The sequence below is a fragment of the Oncorhynchus mykiss genome, chromosome 31 (genome assembly GCF_013265735.2).
Source record: "Oncorhynchus mykiss isolate Arlee chromosome 31, USDA_OmykA_1.1, whole genome shotgun sequence".
Lineage (NCBI taxonomy): Eukaryota > Metazoa > Chordata > Actinopteri > Salmoniformes > Salmonidae > Oncorhynchus > Oncorhynchus mykiss.
The window spans coordinates 29,592,658-29,612,986 of NC_050571.1; the positions used below are offsets into that span (position 1 = coordinate 29,592,658).

At 44.2% G+C, this 20,329-nt stretch overlaps 1 protein-coding gene across 6 annotated transcripts in view; it reads right to left on the bottom strand.

The window, feature by feature from the left end:
• Positions 1–16,566, bottom strand: part of LOC110504953 (phospholipid-transporting ATPase IG) — a 72,894-nt gene extending 56,328 nt beyond the window's left edge. For 5 of the 6 annotated variants that reach the window (XM_036969719.1, XM_036969718.1, XM_036969715.1 and 2 more), the window contains exons 1-2: positions 16,027–16,565; positions 74–193 (exon numbers count right to left, since the gene is read on the bottom strand). In XM_036969719.1, the coding sequence (XP_036825614.1) occupies positions 74–193; positions 16,027–16,053 (147 nt within the window). In that variant the 5' untranslated portion in view covers positions 16,054–16,565. Of the gene's footprint in view, positions 1–73; positions 194–16,026 lie in introns of all 6 variants that reach the window. The other variant, XR_005041142.1, reaches the window with a different exon arrangement.
• Positions 16,567–20,329: the final 3,763 nt, after the last annotated feature.

Genomic DNA, 20,329 nt, shown 5'->3' on the forward strand with positions numbered 1-20,329 from the left:
CGAAACATCCACTCGTTTTACGGTGTTGTGCAGACCACAGGTCGACGGTGTAAAACATGGCAGTATATCTTACCTTGGAAGAGACAATCCGGTTGTCACAGAACTTGGGGGGGATTAAAGCTTCGGTGGCGGGACAGGGCCGGTGACCTACGTAGATGGTCCTGCTGTCTACTTTCCTCTCGTCCCTACCAAACTGTAGAGAGAGATGAACAGACAGAACTAGAAGAAATTCAGAGACATGTATACAAGGTGTAAATATATGGCTTTAGCTGACATTTAGACAACACCGGAACACCTCAGGAGACTAGAAGTGTAAACAGTGGCCTAATGCTGTAAACCAGCAGACTAAACCCTGGGGGGATATTATACGATTCAACTCCACGTTTTACGATGGAGTTGAGCGGCGACTAGCGTGGGAGGACTGGAGCTCCGACGTCACATAAAATTAAGACATTGTTCTGTATAACTTTGGGATACTCTTTGGTTGCTAAAATCTTTTTCTTTTTTTAAATACCTATGCGATGGCACTGCAGTCCGCCCATACTAGACGCAGAGTTTAGTCGGCTAGGGGGGAAATGTTATTCAAGTCCACTGCAAAGATGGCTTGTGCATAACTCCCACGGTCAGTAAATGAAGATGTAGTCCACATTAACGCATGGGGAGCGAAACAAATCAACGATACCGTTCACCTCTACCACAGTGCAAAATCAGTGAAACAACGATACCGTTCACCTCTACCACAGTGCAAAATCAGTGAAACAACGATACCGTTCACCTCTACCACAGTGCAAAATCAGTAAAACAACGATACCGTTCACCTCTACCACAGTGCAAAATCAGGGAAACAACGATACCGTTCACCTCTACCACAGTGCAAAATCAGTGAAACAACGATACCGTTCACCTCTACCACAGTGCAAAATCAGTGAAACAACGATACCGTTCACCTCTACCACAGTGCAAAATCAGTAAAACAACGATACCGTTCACCTCTACCACAGTGCAAAATCAGTGAAACAACGATACCGTTCACCTCTACCACAGTGCAAAATCAGTGAAACAACGATACCGTTCACCTCTACCACAGTGCAAAATCAGTGAAACAACGATACCGTTCACCTCTACCACAGTGCAAAATCAGTGAAACAACGATACCGTTCACCTCTACCACAGTGCAAAATCAGTGAAACAACGATACCATTCACCTCTACCACAGTGCAAAATCAGTGAAACAACGATACCGTTCACCTCTACCACAGTGCAAAATCAGTGAAACAACGATACCGTTCACCTCTACCACAGTGCAAAATCAGTAAAACAACGATACCGTTCACCTCTACCACAGTGCATAATCAGTAAAACAACGATACCGTTTACCTCTACCACAGTGCATAATCAGTGAAACAACGATACCGTTTACCTCTACCACAGTGCAAAATCAGTGAAACAACGATACCGTTCACCTCTACCACAGTGCAAAATCAGTGAAACAACGATACCGTTCACCTCTACCACAGTGCAAAATCAGTGAAACAACGATACCATTCACCTCTACCACAGTGCAAAATCAGTAAAACAACGATACCGTTCACCTCTACCACAGTGCAAAATCAGTGAAACAACGATACCGTTCACCTCTACCACAGTGCAAAAAATCAGTGAAACAACGATACCGTTCACCTCTACCACAGTGCAAAATCAGTGAAACAACGATACCGTTCACCTCTACCACAGTGCAAAATCAGTGAAACAACGATACCATTCACCTCTACCACAGTGCAAAATCAGTGAAACAACGATACCGTTCACCTCTACCACAGTGCAAAATCAGTGAAACAACGATACCGTTCACCTCTACCACAGTGCAAAATCAGTGAAACAACGATACCGTTCACCTCTACCACAGTGCAAAATCAGTAAAACAACGATACCGTTCACCTCTACCACAGTGCAAAATCAGTAAAACAACGATACCGTTCACCTCTACCACAGTGCAAAATCAGGGAAACAACGATACCGTTCACCTCTACCACAGTGCAAAATCAGTGAAACAACGATACCGTTCACCTCTACCACAGTGCAAAAAATCTGTGAAACAACGATACCGTTCACCTCTACCACAGTGCAAAATCAGTGAAACAACGATACCGTTCACCTCTACCACAGTGCAAAATCAGTGAAACAACGATACCGTTCACCTCTACCACAGTGCAAAAAATCTGTGAAACAACGATACCGTTCACCTCTACCACAGTGCAAAATCAGTGAAACAACGATACCGTTCACCTCTACCACAGTGCAAAATCAGTGAAACAACGATACCGTTCACCTCTACCACAGTGCAAAATCAGGGAAACAACGATACCGTTCACCTCTACCACAGTGCAAAATCAGTAAAACAACGATACCGTTTACCTCTACCACAGTGCAAAATCAGTGAAACAACGATACTGCTCTCACCTCTACCACAGTGCAAAATCAGTGAAACAACGATACCGTTCACCTCTACCACAGTGCAAAAAATCAGTGAAACAACGATACCGTTCACCTCTACCACAGTGCAAAATCAGTAAAACAACGATACCGTTCACCTCTACCACAGTGCATAATCAGTGAAACAACGATACCGTTCACCTCTACCACAGTGCATAATCAGTGAAACAACGATACCGTTCACCTCTACCACAGTGCATAATCAGTAAAACAACGATACCGTTTACCTCTACCACAGTGCATAATCAGTGAAACAACGATACCGTTCACCTCTACCACAGTGCAAAATCAGTAAAACAACGATACCGTTCACCTCTACCACAGTGCAAAATCAGGGAAACAACGATACCGTTCACCTCTACCACAGTGCAAAATCAGTGAAACAACGATACCGTTCACCTCTACCACAGTGCATAATCAGTGAAACAACGATACCGTTTACCTCTACCACAGTGCATAATCAGTGAAACAACGATACCGTTTACCTCTACCACAGTGCAAAATCAGTGAAACAACGATACCATTCACCTCTACCACAGTGCAAAATCAGTGAAACAACGATACCGTTCACCTCTACCACAGTGCAAAATCAGTGAAACAACGATACCGTTCACCTCTACCACAGTGCAAAATCAGTAAAACAACGATACCGTTCACCTCTACCACAGTGCAAAATCAGTGAAACAACGATACCGTTCACCTCTACCACAGTGCAAAATCAGTGAAACAACGATACCATTCACCTCTACCACAGTGCAAAATCAGTGAAACAACGATACCGTTCACCTCTACCACAGTGCAAAATCAGTAAAACAACGATACCGTTTACCTCTACCACAGTGCAAAATCAGTAAAACAACGATACCATTCACCTCTACCACAGTGCAAAATCAGTGAAACAACGATACTGCTCTCACCTCTACCACAGTGCAAAATCAGTAAAACAACGATACCGTTCACCTCTACCACAGTGCATAATCAGTGAAACAACGATACCGTTTACCTCTACCACAGTGCAAATCGGGTCGTGGAAAACCATTTTCCTTTCTTTAACTTCGAAGTCCTAAGTCTTTCAAGTCCATAATATCAATTCAAATCAAGGCCATGAACCATAATATAATACCATCCAGTCGGAGGTGCAGAAAATAATTACAAAAGCTCTTTGCAAACTTCAAAAGCAACGGCGCACCAAAAAAAGCTGTTGAACGCAAGCTAAGGTTTCACAGGGACAAAGGAAAGTATTACATGGGTCAACGGACCAAAATGGAGGGTGGACCAGTTCTGTAATGAGTTTCATTTCTTCCCTCCAAGGTGGACAGTCGATGATTAGTCAGTTATAAAGCGCTGCCTCTGGGGAGAAGAGGCTGCTAACACCAGATTTATGGGCTCAGTTATCGCTTGTTCAGATGTAGACTGAGGAGGCGGCGGAGGCGGCAGCGCAGGCAAGGCCAAGTCACTTCAATGCACTGTGCTCTGCTGACCAAGGCCCTATGAACTCTCACATGACCAGAGAGAAGACAGAGCAAGGATGGGAGACCTTGGTAGACAGGGTCAGCAGGCAGAACCAGACTCCCGGTTTCCCCCAGCACAAGGTCACCTGTACTCAAAGAACAATTCTTTCAACTTCCTTAAAATGACAATCTGGGTGAAACACAGGGTAAGACCTTGAGTGTAAGGATGACTTTCTCCCCCACAGCTGAGGCCCATCTATAGGTTCAGGAAGAACACTGTTAGACTGAGACAATATCTTTCCTGTATCCTGACAAGTGGGAGTATCAAATGTATCAAGGCCATTTTCTCCCTCTCTCCAGTGGTCTTGGGCACCACCACCTCCTCAAGAGAACAGACGAGACAGGGAGTGAAGACGCACTAATACACCCCCCCATCCCTTAACTGGAAAGGACACCCATGATTTCAGAACTACTCTCTCTTATGCACCTTCACTCAACACCAGCCCCCCCAAGCCACAGAGCCTATATGAGGTGCTTCTGCCTGGTTAAAAGCACAAGCTCCACAGCCATTACGGAGGAAGTGAATTATTAAGGTTCTCCAGCTAAACGATCTGTAGACCTAATGCACTGGGGCCATGTGTGACGTTGACAGCCGTCGGTCAGACGCCACCAACAGACAGCTGATCTGATCATGGACCAAACGCCACAGTGCCTGTGAAGTGTGAACAAAAGCCAGCTAGACACTGAGGTGTCCACCGACTGTACTGGGGACAGCTTAGATCAAAGCACAGACTTGAGTCTAGGGCGCCTCATTAGCAATGCATATGAGGAACAACATGCTTCTCGTTAAAGGCGGAGTGAGATTTCAAAAGGAAAATGTCTCCCTGTGCAGAAATTGAGATGCAGACAGTCCTGTTGTCTCCCAGTCTGGGAAGAGCCAAGTGATTGCATAATGCTCCGTCAGGCATGAGCGAGAGGAAGCGTTGTTCACACCTCAGTGTAGCTGTCAAACCTGTAATGCACTGCCCACTAGGCACAGCATAGCGCTCCTCCAACAGGACAGACCGGATGGACCGGCGTGGCAGGGAGATGAGGGGAGAGAGTGAGGGCGGCGTGCCAGGGCGATGAGGGGAGAGAGTGAGGAAGCACAACCAGTTCCAAGGACAAAAACACACAGGTTTTTCTATTTCAAAACAGAAAATAGGTCTCGTAACCCTATGTAGCCCACACTACGGAGTGGGACCGCCAAAAGAAGTGCATCTTATTCTCAACCGTTCTCCCTCCGAGGGACCCTCCACTCGGATCATTTTCTCCCCAGGTACTCAGTGAAGTACACTTCAAAAATGCCTGCTTCCGTCGTAATAAGACCATTAGAGATTGAGAAAGCTGTGAACAAGACAACACATAATGCATCCCTAATGACAGAACGTTGGGTAAAAGCAGGCAGCACAGAAACTAAGTGATCACACACACACACACACACAACTACCCTCCCTGGACAATGCAAATTTCACACTGCAAATAAAGGAACAATTTACAAAAATGAGCCTTGAAGCAGAGAATACAAATATTCTCAGTGCCTTTGGCTTCGACTGTAGACCCGTTTCCCCATTCAGCCAGAGACCACTGTGGGTTAGTTATTACCCATTGCTACCCTATTTTTCATCTGAGACAGTCTCTCTCTATGGGAGTCATTAACCGCGAGAGCGACGACATTGCAATGCTGCCTCAAGGTTAGAGCCACAGTAAGCAAACACTGACTGGGGATTTTAAACAAATGAAGTTATTGAACAACCAGCCACAAACTAGATTTCCTGGAAGATGACATTTGGGTCCATTTTCAACAGAAACACAAGACACTTCAGAGGATACAAATCATGCCTTAAATTAAACTGCATATTAAAAAGAGGAAGAGGTCCAATGAAAACTCCCTGGGGTCCAATAGATAAGAACAGATGTGTTGAATGGTCATCGATTTAGGAGGGAATGTCAGTGTAAAATAATGAGGGTCAGACCATAGGGCCAAATTCATTTTTACACCGTTACGTGATCGCAATAATCATCTCCAAAAACAGTGCGGCCGAGGCCAAGCTATATAAGGAAAGGCTAATGTAAGGGGAAAGTCAAATTGATGGAATTATCTTTGCCTCTTAGTCAAAGGACAAACTAGGCAGCTCAAAGCCAATAATGGAAGGCCGCAAAAGCAAAATTATAGAGGAAGTGCCAGGACGTCAAAGTTTGACAGTGGATTCCTGCTCGGTGAAAATGCATTAGCTACAACAGAGAGATGCGGATCAATAAAACAAACATGGAACACTCAATTGAGCCGAGACCCAACTGCTGGGAAATAAACAGTGCATTAGAGGATTGACTAGAGCTCCCAACTTTACATTATTAGATTATGCTTTAAAGGAAATTAGGCACACATTGTTAAACAGGAAGAGGCTGGTACGGAGAGGAAAAATGCATGGTATTCAAGGTGGAGGCAACAGAATGCTGCATTCAGCCATTGCCAAACCCCGGACGAAGACATCACAGTCTGACGACACCGTGTCCTGTCTCTTTTCCGAGACCTAGAACGGGCAAAACATCTAGGAACTGACATCTAGGAACTGACGAGTACCGAGTTCTGGTTTCTCTCAAAACATGAACTGGCAAGATAAACCACTGCAACCATGACAAAATTCAATTAGAATAGCTTCCATCATGTCTGGTTGGAATTTTGTTCACCTTTATAATGCCGATTACAATATAGGTGTACAATACAGTACATTCTCTAAAGACACCTCCATCATGTGCAGCAACACCCTCCCCCCTACCTTCCTGAAAACCCATCTCTGCTTGGCAGCCGGCCACCACCACACTGCAACACACAGGGGTGAGCTACTCCTGGAGAACCAGCAGACAACAGTGGCATGGTGCATACCACAGCCATACTGCAATCCACAAAGCCAACAGCAACCTGGGTGTCCAGGTGAAGGGGCAGGCAAGCCCTCTTCGAGCCAAACTGACAACACACACAAAAACAATCCACACAGGCACACAGTTACCCGGATACACAAAAACAATCCAGGCACAGTTACCCGGATACACAAAAACAATCCACACAGGCACACAGTTACCCGGATACACAAAAACAATCCACACAGGCACACAGTTACCCGGATACACAAAAACAATCCAGGCACAGTTACCCCGATACACAAAAACAATCCACACAGGCACACAGTTACCCGGATACACAAAAACAATCCAGGCACACAGTTACCCGGATACACAAAAACAATCCACACAGGCACACAGTTACCCGGATACACAAAAACAATACAGGCACAGTTACCCGGATACACAAAAACAATACAGGCACAGTTACCCGGATACACAAAAACAATACAGGCACAGTTACCCGGATACACAAAAACAATACAGGCACAGTTACCCGGATACACAAAAACAATACAGGCACAGTTACCCGGATACACAAAAACAATACAGGCACAGTTACCCGGATACACAAAAACAATACAGGCACAGTTACCCGGATACACAAAAACAATACAGGCACAGTTACCCGGATACACAAAAACAATACAGGCACAGTTACCCGGATACACAAAAACAATACAGGCACAGTTACCCGGATACACAAAAAAAAAAAATTAGCACTGGAGGAGATACTTTAAATGATACATCAACTGGCCAGAGAAAGAAAGGGGCTTGCTGCTTTCGAGGCCTGAATCTCCAAGTGAAATTGACAGACAAGGCTGGTTGGTGGGTGCTGGGTTGCTCAACTCAGGTGAATAGAGGAAGCAGAAGCAATGAGCACCTGAACATAATCTCAAAGGGGATACTGGCTGTTGTCACTTGGTATCTGGGAGTGAGTGAACACGACAAGTGGCTTGTGGAGCTCGGGGCAGAGTGGGCCCTGATATCATGATGTACGCTAACAAAATAAATGCCTGTGACTGCAGGTGCTGTCGAGGTCAGCTCGGTCAAAACATATTCTGTGGGAACAGAGGGCGTCTCTGAATTTGTGTTTGCATACCACATGCCTGGACACGGCAAATCTGATTTTGCAGTCAAATGAGCAAAGCAGTGTGGATGCGAGTTGAGGGTCTGTTGGAAGAAATTCAAAAGGAGACATCATCCAGCTGGTCCTCCCTTGTAAAATGAAGTCCTAAGCTTGTTGCTGTATGAGCCTCATAAGGAAATCTCCGACTTACTGGTTTCATGAGGTGTGAAGTGCAGGGCATGGAGAGCGGGAACACTGGAGACTACAGTACCTCTTCATGCCCTGCACGTGCACCAACGAGTCAACGACACCTGATTTTGACTACTCTGAGGGCAAATGTAGCAACGCAGGGCCATATTATTTCAAATCAGAGCATCCGTTTCAAATAGTTCTCCAGGCAGAAGTGAAAATGAAGTAGATTAAAGGGGCAACTTCCCCATAAACTGGGAACTGGAGAGCCGTAAGCTCCAGTACAGTAGCGCCACTGATAACACAACAGGCAATATCAACAAAAAACATAGGCCTGTTTGTGTGTGGGGACAGCCAACAGCCAAGAGCACACAAACGGACTGAACTGTGTTCGTCAACAATATATTTTGGGAACACAAGAAGCTTATCGATTTCAATACTCCAGATGTGATGCCAACAGACATTCATCAAGACAATCAGGATGACCAACAGCAAAAACAGCTATATAAAGCTAATCTGCTAGTTAACAGTGAGCGCATAACAGACCACATACAAAACACCAATGCAGTTAGTCACTGCAGTGCTAGTGCTGGCACTCTCCTCTCTCCCTCCATCTTGTCTGCTTGCCTCTTGCGCTCTTATTAACACAGTTACAATCTCACATTCACCTAGTCACAGAACTTTCCAGCTGCAGTCAATGGTTCCCACCAGTGACTGCAGTCGACTTCAAACTTCACATCTAAAATTAGCCAACAGTTCAGACTGTCGTGACTTTAAGAGACATCGTACCATCATGACAGTATGGTGGCACCTCTATCACTGGTTCACTAGGACCCATTGTAGTTCTCAAAGCGCTCCTGACTGCCATTCACAGACAGTGCCGAGTAGCACCATAGTTTATTAATAGGACAACAGCAACTTGAATTGAGGACTGGTTAGTCCTAAGGAGCTACTGTTGAATGGGAAAGGCCCATTGTTCCAGTAGCAGACAGTGTTCCGTACCATTCGTGTACTGTGGACTGGCCTGCATTACACTTGGGAGGGGGAGACAGCGTGTTAATTTGGGATCCATCTGGAGCTGAATACAGTAGGCTAGTAAAGCAAGCTATTGACAGAAGTGCTAAATGACGATTTTGGGAATGTTTTTCCAAGACCAGAGACGTCCACGTTGAGAGATGAAGGCCCTAACAGGTGTCCGCGTTGAGAGATGAAGGCCCTAACAGGTGTCCGCGTTGTGAGATGAAGGCCCTAACAGGTGTCCGCGTTGTGAGATGAAGGCCCTAACAGGGGTCCGCGTTGTGAGATGAAGGCCCTAACAGGTGTCCGCGTTGAGAGATGAAGGCCCTAACAGGTGTCCGCGTTGTGAGATGAAGGCCCTAACAGGTGTCCGCGTTGAGAGATGAAGGCCCTAACAGGTGCCCGCGTTGAGAGATGAAGGCCCTAACAGGTGTCCGCGTTGTGAGAAAAAGGCCCTAACAGGTGGCCATACTCAAGAAATGCTTTTTCTTGATTCATTCATCATTCACTGTCCATACAGGGTATGAATACAAATGAGACGCTGCGTAATTCAAGTTCCACTGTGTAAAAGCAATGCAGTCTCCAGCCTCGGGCATCGCCTAAGATGAGCACGTCATGATAAAACTGCACACTGAGGGTTGTGAAAATGTTTACTACTTGCAGAAAAACTGTGGGAAGGTGTTAAAATGTTTTAAAAAAAACAGGAAATGCATAAGCGTTTTTTGAACAATGCTGAACAAAGCCTGTGGTCGCCCTGTCTGCAATGGGACTTATTGTTCCTCAAAAACATGTCCAAGAGTGTCACAGCAAAAAGAACAAGGAACATATAGCCACTTACAAAAGACAAACACACTGTAGGTGAAAGTGGGAAAACTTACTGTAGCTTGAGATGCAAAACCAAGATTTGGTGTATTTTAGCACAGTGAATGCATTGAGTCAATCCTTGAGTCAATATCTAGGGCTCCATGGAAATCGAATTTGCATAATAAACAAAAAAACAAAATCTGTCTGTTTAAGATGGGCTGAGTCTCAATCCACCTCATGCGCCAAATGGCGGCCTTCCGCATCTGTGGTGAAAGGTGGCAGAGACCACAACGGTGTTTGTCAGACCGTGAGAAATCTCAAAAATCGGGCTTCTCACAAAAATGTCTGTGGCATCCGAATGGTTTGGCCTACAACACTAATATGACCACCCTATGGAAAGGTGACTCACCTAGGGCTGTTGCGGGGACCGTATCACCGCCGGTCACGAGTCATGAAGGCAGTCAAATTCCATGTGACCGTTTAGTCACTAATTAAGCTTCTCCGAGCTCTGATGCTGCTGCTGGTCATTAGTAGCCTACCAACGTTGCTAACTGCCTGGTACTCAGCACTCTATTGTTACTCTAATCACTCAGTGCAAATGCCTTCGAAAATCTAATCAAACACTTCATGAGAGCCCATTTCTATAGGCTATGCAATTGCAGGATAAAACAGAGTGATGGCCTCTACTAAAAACAGCATAACATCAGCATTCTATAGGTTAGGCCTACTATATTTATTTCTCAACTTTCCTAATATTAAGCACATTTATCTTTACAACAAGAGTATATATAACCTGGCATGAAAATGAACCACGGAAAAAGCATCCTCCATTTGCTATTTAAGTGCATAGATGTATATTTTTCCCGCTGCCCCGATAAAGGGGAATTCGATTATTTAGTATATGTAAAGACAAGATTAGCCTATCACTTATATATAACCACTTGTGAACGATACCCAGCATAAGAAGCAATGCCTTTTTATTTCATTTTAGAGTCTCACGAACATGTTGGTGGTTTTGATCTACGATCCCCACAAGTGTCACAATGTCTGATGTCGGTACCGCCGATCTGCCAACTTCTGACTGTAGCGTCCGAACAGTTTGAGCTACACACTAATACGACCCCCTCTATGGAAAGGTGTGTATCTCAAGAACATGTACAAGCCTCAAGTCTCAACCTGCAGGCAGCCCTGTGTCTGTTTTTTTAAATTAAGTATACCAAACATTCAGAACATTAGACACAGAGTGGCGGGGGGTGGTTCGAGCAGCACCAAGACAACGACTGGTTCAGGTGCCGGTAGTACTGCTGCTGTACGTAGATCCCTTCTCGTTTGCATACGAGTACTGTATGGCTGTGACTAAACTAATCTGGACTTAGCGTGCTACGCACTGGCTTTCATCCCGTCGCCACGTCAGGCGCAGGGAGCCATCCGATATGGCGGGAGGAGCTTCAAATCTTTTAATATTTTTTTATCGAATAATCTGCATCTCAGCTGCAGCACTTCTGATGTCATCTTTCATAATTCAAGATACTGACTAATTGCCATTCAAACATCTATGAGGCTGCAGGCAAGGATTGGTGTGAATGGGGCCACTCCTTCCTTCCCTCCCAGTCATTCGTGACCTGGGTTAAGAGTCTCATTTTTCTACCCGTTGCCGGGTGCTGCCGGCAACCCTGGCGTAAGTGTTTGTTCTGAGGTAATCGTCGTACTGTTGTTTAACTGGGGGGGGGCTTCCAACAATGTGTGTCAACCGACACTCAAACCCATGTGAAGAGGTCGCCGTTTCTCTCGTGTCAGTGACTATGGTTAAAAACTGGGATGGCAAAACATTGGTTCTTTGATTACCCTACCCTCCCCGTCTCTCTGACTCAGACAAAAACATAACCACACCTCAACATTCTCTTCAAAGCTCACTGCGAACGCTCTTTGGGTAATGCCGGCGATGGAGCGCAACAGGGATTCTCTGGTTGTTCTTTATAAATATATGGATGACGAGAACGCATTTTAAGTGCTGCTAGCGAAGCAACGATACGCAGGCCAGAAGAGGAGGAGCGTGGTGAGAATTTTAAATAAATCAAGTGGATTGAATTATTTAGAAGTACAAACTGAGAATTCAACCTTGCTTTTAGACGTGAGATGGAACACCGCCACAAAAAGCAACGGTGCACCCGTGGCACCCTTATTTAACACCAGATCACCTCTCCCCATCGCCCTCAGCCCCTGAAAGCCTGTCCATTAGGTGCAGTGAGAGGAGTGCAGGGGTTACAACAGGTAAACCTACTGTATGCCCCTCCATATCCTCAGGTTCAGTCACGCAGGGCCAGGCTCTGTGCTCCATCAGCCTGTCCAAAACCCTGCTACCGTTTATCCCCCGCCTCCCCATGCTAAATGTATTTATTGTCCTGCTGTGTGGTGCAGATGAGCTCCAGCGGCTGAGTTTTCATTATTGGGTGGAGAGGGGAGCGTGGAGAAAAGAGAAAAGTCCAGAGTAAGCATTTCTGTCCGCCAGCCAGTCCGGGGCGCAAGACTGATGGCGGCAAAACGGAGCACAGCTCTAATCAATACGCAGCTCTCCTGATTGAAAAAGGCCACCCAGACCGTGTAAGGACTGTGGCCTCTATGCGCTCTTACCCTCTCAGAGAACTCAACCCCCCAAAAAATCCCAAGGAGCAGCCCAGTCTGTACAGCCAGGTCTCACTCATCACTTGACAAAACTACCCCCATCTCTTCCCCAATAGGTGTTTAGGATCATAAGTAAGGATCTGGGGCCTCTCTATGGTTAGTCACAGTGTAGACTGTGATACTTCAAAACAACCAATGAACGCACCAGCTGAAACAAAACACCATCGCTCTCAGAAGAAGCAGAACTGAGAAGCTACGGTCCAGCTGAAACAAAACACCATCGCTCTCAGTAGAAGCCAAACTGAGAAGCTACGGTCCAGCTGAAACAAAACACCATCGCTCTCAGTAGAAGCCAAACTGAGAAGCTACGGTCCAGCTGAAACAAAACACCATCGCTATCAGTAGAAGCCGAACTGAGAAGCTCATCTTACACACAAGAGACTGGCTGTCAGGCCACAGAAGTCAACAATGTTTGTTTAGGTGGGAGGGGAATTGGATCAGGAGAGAATCCTTGTGTGTCTTGACTGTGGACTGCCGCGGCGCGAGGCTCTTCTCTCTAGATCGACCTGAGAATCAGGTTCACAGCGTCTCGAGGATCAAGAACTGTTTAACATGCACACCTGCAAAGCCCTGATACGAGACAACATCCCCCGCAAGGGGAGGGCCTGCTTATTAGCGCTGAGGTCACAGCAGAGTAGAGGCTGGGCGATATATTGAATTAATACAAAATTTATGTTTCAGTGAATTTAAAAAATAATTTACATTAAGGTCCGCATGTTGTCTTTTTTGAAGCCTGCAAAGCCCTGATACGAGACAACATCCCCTGCCAGGCAAGGTCCTGTTTGTTATTTTTAGTATTACATTGTTATCGATTACTGTATTGTTTGGTTAGATCTTGCAAGAAAGACATTTCACTGTACTTGTGCATGTGACATTACAACTTGAACGCCCTCAGAGGGTGCAGCCGACCCTGCTGAAAACACCCCAAGACTGCAGCAGCTCATTCAATTAGATGGACCTCACATCGCAACAGAGAAATAGAGAGAGAGGAGGCAGGGAGAACAACAATCCTGAAATGCTCAGCCCCTCAAACATTTGCGGTCCTTTTTTGATCAGAGCCACAGTGAGCCCCACAGTGAGCCCCACAGTGAGCCCCACAGTGAGCCCCACAGTGAGCCCCACAGTGAGCCCCACAGTGAGCCCCACAGTGAGCCCCACAGTGAGCCCCACAGTGAGCCCCACAGTGAGCCCCACAGTGTCCACCTTTAGATCTGTCCGGGGCTGGACTTCAAACGACTGACTGCGTCACCATCATGATCCCTTAAGGCATGCACACATTGCACTGAACGCAGATGTAGTGTTCGTCTGCCGATCGTTCAGTATGCTGTGTTTCAAGGGCCACCGGTTGAAGACGTCTGACATGCGATCCTACATGTAAAATTGGTACGCACTCAGTTCGCAAATTACGTTCAGAGGTGCCAAGTACTCTCAGCCAGCAAACTCTACTGGTGTGTCAAAGCCAAAGTTGTCGCCATTTTCTATTTTGACAAAATATTGAAAATCATCATACTGTATCTAAGGCAGAAAGTATTACAAGTTCAAATAATGCAGATTCTCTCCAGAATAAAAAAGGCACTTAAATTCATAGGCTAATTGCTAGAAGTGTGTTTAATGAGTATAAACTGAAATGAGACAGAGCGCAGGAAGGATAATGGCTTTAGAATGCACCATTGAGACAAAACAGCTGGATCTTAAACCTGCACATTATCCTGAACTCACTTCTCATGTGCTGTCCTTTGAAGTGCTTGTACAGATAAACAGCAAAACAAATGTCCTCATGTAAGCCATGTACTTGAACTGAGTGACCGGACTGCATGGACAGAATGCAGACAGAAACATTAGCATTGTCCACTCCAGTTACCCAGGAGGAGGTTAGGAGGACTGGCTACCAAGGAACAGGAAAGGTAGCTACAGTACTAGGGAACAGAGACTGGGCGATGGAATGCCTTGATGTGTCCATGCTCTTCCCTTTGAGGCAAGGAAGGGGTTTCCAAATTGAATACTATCACATTTCCGCCAGGCTTCACCTCTTCACAGATCTAGCTGCTACCTTCAATGGCTTGAGAGAACATGAAAGGCAGCTCTGGGATTCTGCATTCCTGTCAGAGCATTACAACCTCTGGAGCTTCCGCCTGACGTAAAGCACAGCACCACTCGTTCTGTTCCCACAGCCATCTTTTATTAATTTGTGAAGACACTGGGCTTTAGCGCATCATATAGGCAAGTCAAGTGAAGCTCCCGATTCCTCCTCAGATTGTGTCCCTCCGTATCTCGTATCTCCCTCCCTCCTGTAAAGTACCACGACCCACCTCCCTCCCCCTCCGAGCAAATGCGAGGGTGGTGTGAATTACAAGGCAGAAAGCCAGAGCTCGAGATTAGAGCACAATGTGCATCAATGAAAGTGTGGCTGGCTGCTACACACAAAATGTTATTTACAGCTCACACAAAAAATAAATTACAGGAGCAAACAGCTCAGGAGGCAGAATTATACGCTGACCTGGCAACACTTAAAGGGAAGCTGGAAAAGGGTCAGGCTGCATAATTATTATATTGCTTTTCCTCCTCCTCCACCACCAGTATCTAAGCAGCTCACATTGACTCTGGGGATAAAACCTAATAGTGACAACAGGTTATTGGAGGACTATAAAAAGGAAGTAGAGCGTTCTTTAACAGGGACTTGTGACTGTGCACGTGAATAAAGGGCTTGATCCATGCTCCCTTCTTTGATGACCATCAACCACCAACGATTTAAAGACTATAAAACTTGTATTGAGCAGAATTAAACGTATGGTTTAAATTTGCTGACAACAGTGAAATTCAACCCAGACCGATACTGAGTAACTTTTAGTTCAACAGAAACCAATGATGATTTTACGAGGCTTCTTTAAAATACAGGACCTTATGAAACAGGGTAACAGTCATTTCACCACTGAAAATTATCATTTAACATCACATTCAAGTGGAAAGGTAATGACAACCTGCTCTGAGATCAGTTGTTTAAACATGACCATCTGAGGAGACGGCGTTATCACAAAAGCTTGTAACGTTCTCCCCTAGGGTTGAATTACTGTCTACTCTCTGTCAAAAAGATCCATGTAAATGAGGAAACTTCGTAGTAATATGGTAGCCAATAAGCTACCGTTAACCTTTGGTAAAACTAGCCAGCATGCTTTCATGGGTAGCAAGAAGCATCACTCTGCTGACAGAGTATATTATCCTGATAATTGCTTGACAAAATAGCAAGAGGCGGTTGGCTAGCTATATTCTCGATTAGCTATATTCGGCTAACGTTAGCTGGCTATAGCTACCTACCAAACATGCCGCATAAACTTGAGTGCCAGGTGGCTGCCTAGCCATGTGTATTGCTGTCATACATACCAAACGGTTCAGTCTTCTCCGTAGCATATTTCAGTATTTTCTTCAGTCTTCTTTGGTGACTGGGGACACCAACGAACTAATAGTTTCAACCAACTTACTATAGGCTCTGTTTGAGCTTTTCTGATATGTAACTTCGCATGTATATTAGTTAATAACTAGCTCTCTATCCAGCTATGTTCTACCCTAGTAGTCCTTCTGGCTACATGGAATGCCGCAGCGATTCTAAATTGTTTCCATTTTGTTTGAATTCGAGCTCTTCTAACCATTCGCATTATACCTTTTAAATATGAATCGCGGTGTTACTGTGCTAGTCGTGCTTCCCGGTGCAAAACATTGAAATGATCCGCGACGTCCTGTAGTACTATGCGCTGTTGCTGTCTTCCCCAAATGAATCGTCGCATACAAATCAACTCGCCGCGCCGTGTGGCCGACATACAAAAAGTAAGTTCAATGTTGATTCGTACACACGTCGGACTCGCTTACTACCGCCCCCTTGTCCTCTTTTAGCCAAACCCTGTCAAACATTCTTTTTTTACAACCCCCCACAAACATCCCACGTTTTAAGGCCGGGTTCAAGTGCTAGTCTGAAATAGGAAACTTGGAAATGTCCGACTTCCAAACTGGTTGTAGTTATACACGTTCGCGTTCAACGAATAAGCAAGTCGGAAATATCAGAGTTTCCTAGTTCCTACTAGTATATGAACGCAGCCATAAGCCCTGCCCATTGAAGGTACGACGGCGAGGGGGTGTGCTGGGATTTGTAGTCATAAGTCTATTGGTGAACAACTTTAACTATTTCCTTTTCATAAAGTCTTATCTATCCTGTATCAGTGTCAACAGTAAAGATGACCCAAATATAATATCCAATAATCAGTTCAGTAGTCCCAGCACAAAGCAAAAAGTTGAGTTAAAGACGTTATATACAGAATATGAGCTATGATGCTTACCCCGAAAAGTATTGTAGACTGTGAAAAAAAATACGTCGTTTTTTTTAGTATCTGTACTTTACTTTACTGTTTGTATTTTAGACAACTTATACTTTTACTTCACTACATTCCTAAAGAAAATAATGTACTTTTAACTCATACATTTCGCCTGACACCCGAAAGTACTCATTATATTTTGAATGCTAAGCAGCACAGGGAAATGGTCCAATTCACTCACTTATCAAAAGATCATCCCTGGTCATCTCCACTGCCTCTGATCTGGCGGACTCATTAAACACAAATGCTTTGTTTGTAATTCATGTCTGAGTATTGGAGTGGGCCCCTGGCTATCCATAAATAAATAAGAAATGGTGACTTCTGGTTTGCTTGAATGAATAAGAAATTATTTATACTTTTACATTTTTTATTTCAGCAACTACATTTACTTTTGATACTTAAGTATATTTAATACCAGATACTTTTAGACTTTTACTCAAGTAGTATTTTACTGGGTGACTAACGGTTTACTTGAGTCATTTTCTATTAAGGTATCTTTACTTTTACTCAAATATGACAATTGAGTACTTTGTCCACCGCTGGCAGTTTGTGTAGACTGCTATACCTAATGTACTTGTGGGCTGCTGTTGATGAGCAGATCATGATGGTGAGCAGTGGTGTAAAGTACTTAAGTAAAAATACTTTTGAAGTACTACTTAAGTAGATTTTTGGAGTATCTGTACTTTACTTTACTATTTATATTTTTGACAACTTTTACTTTTACTTCACTATATTCCTAAAGAAAATACTGTATATTTTACTCCATACATTTTCCCTGACAACCAAAAGTACTCTTTACATTTGAAAGCTTAGCAGGACAGGAGAATTGTCATATTTTGACTCTGGCTTGGCAGACTCACTAAAAACAAATGCATCTTTTAATGTCTGAGTGTTGGAGTTTGCCCCTGGCTATACATACATTTTTTAAAAATAAGAAAACTGTGCCTTCTGCTTTGCTTAATATCAGGAATTTTCAATTATTTATAGTTTTACTTTTCATGCTTGGGTATATTTGAGCAATTACATTTACTTGATACTTAAGTATATTTTAAACCAAATACTTTTAGTCTTTTACTCAAGTTGTATTTTACTGACTGACTCACTTTTACTTGAGTAACTTTCTATTACGGTATCTATACTTTTACTGAAGTATGAAAATTGGGTATTTTTTCCACCACTGATGTTGAGATCCATATGCTTGACTCTATCTCCTCCATGTGGCTTTATAGTGAACTGCAAACAGTTTTTCTCAAAAACTTGAAAGTGTTTATTGAAACAATTGAAAACAGAAAAAGCTTATTTCCTATCTTCAATATCAACATAGTACATCTACAATGGAAGAGAAATTTATTTATATTTAATCGCAAGTGATCACAATGAAACACAAGGATAATAAAGTAGGTAGCTTCCATAAATGGGATGTTTATTTTCTATTTAACACATAGGCCTAAGTGTAGGATCCATTGATCAATTGTCTTCCCTCATCTCATCTTCCTCTCAGGCCTAGAGGTTGAAAAAAAAGGGAGCTATCCTGGCATTTCACAGAGCTGGAATCACTGGTCCTCTTCCTGGACACCTTTGGCCCTTTAGGGGTGGGCCACAGGTCAGGTAGGCCTAATGTGCGTCCCCCAGATATGGCATTTACATACCTCAAGTAGTCCACGTACTGCTCTAAGTCCACTCTGTTAAAATAGCTTGCAACCACAGTGACAGTTGCATTGTTTCCTCCCATCTCTTTCACACAGCATCCAACTTCTCCTTCCTGTTCTTCTTTCTATCTCTCAGCCGGTGTCCGTTTCTGCCAACGTTCCATATACTTAGGGTGCGTTTGTAAATTCAATCTGGAGTGCCAGAGTGTGCTCAAATTGCCTTCTGGGTGTTCATAAATTGAGAGCATGGTCAGATTGTCCGTTCGTAAATTCGGAGCGTTTCGCTCTCAGAGTGTTCAGAGCGCACACTGGACGCTGTGGCCGAGGAGTAGGGTTGATCAGATTGTTCTGGTCTTACAACTGCAGTCAAGCACGCAAGCTAACTGGCTAACATTGGCTAGCTTGCTAGCTACTTTGAGACATAAATGAGAAAACACCTCACTCTGACCATTTTCCTCCCCTTAGCAGAGCTGGTTGGTGACTGCAACTGTGCAGCTGGCAACAATTTAATTAAGTTTTTTGCCAACGTTTACTGTCACCAGCCATATTCAACAGGCGTTCGTAAATTCATAAATTATTCTGCTCTCTGGCACACTCAGATGAGAGTGGTCCGAAATCAGAGTAGATCACCAGAGTGAATTTACTAACGCACCCTTAGCCAGAGCCTGTAGCTATTCCTCTTCTACTTTCTTCATCTCAGCATTTGTCATCAGTCCCTTTAGAGCGCCAACATTCAGTATCCATTCCTGACACTCATCGTTAAGTTCAGCCTTATCCTTAGGCTGTGTACCAGTTAATTTACCAGTGCATGTACCACTTTCTGACAGTCAGTCAGTTCCTGTGCCTTCTTGCGAAGATCAGCCACTTGACATGCTACGTCCTCTTCTTGAGCCTTTGCCCCAGTTTGAGCAACGACCAGTTGCTGAACCCGTAACTTGACCGGTCTCTTAGCTAGTTTCCATTTTATTATCTTTCCGAGTTTCTTAGCCTCAGTCTGAATCTGTACCTGGGTTTGGGCTTGGGAAGAATAAACGGACCTCTCTCCCTGACCTCTCTCCCCGACCACTCTCCCCGACCTCTCTCCACCGACAACTCTCCCCGACCTCTCTGCCTGTCCTCTCTCCCTGACCTCTTGAACTGACTTGAGATTTAAACAAATGAGTAATCGTATTGTTAGCTTGAGTGCATTTACATAATTGGTACTCTTCTCTAATATCTCAATTTACAAATCCCTTTTTAATTCCTCCTCTTATCATTTTGTACACTAACAAAAGCAAGACTTGCTTGATCGACTTGGTGAGTAGGGTCAGGTAACATTCTACATTCATGTTACATTTCCAAGTCATCCACAGTTAGTCTAGAAGTTAATCTGAAGTCATTTCCGCCAGGTGTAGAAGATTCTGACAGTGTCTGTCTGTGTTTAGAGTGTTGAGAATTTCCACTGTTACCATGCCAACAGCACCACATGATGAAGTTCACTGAAGTGGCATCAAGGGTTGAAAAGTCTGAATATATATATATATATATATATATATATATATATATATATATATATTTTGTACAGTAACTTATAATCACCATGGCTGTTATGATCTCATGAGTATGTTCTGTCATCTAACCCAGGAGGTGATTATCACAGAACAGCCTGTTATGGCAGTAGTTCTAGGCTAC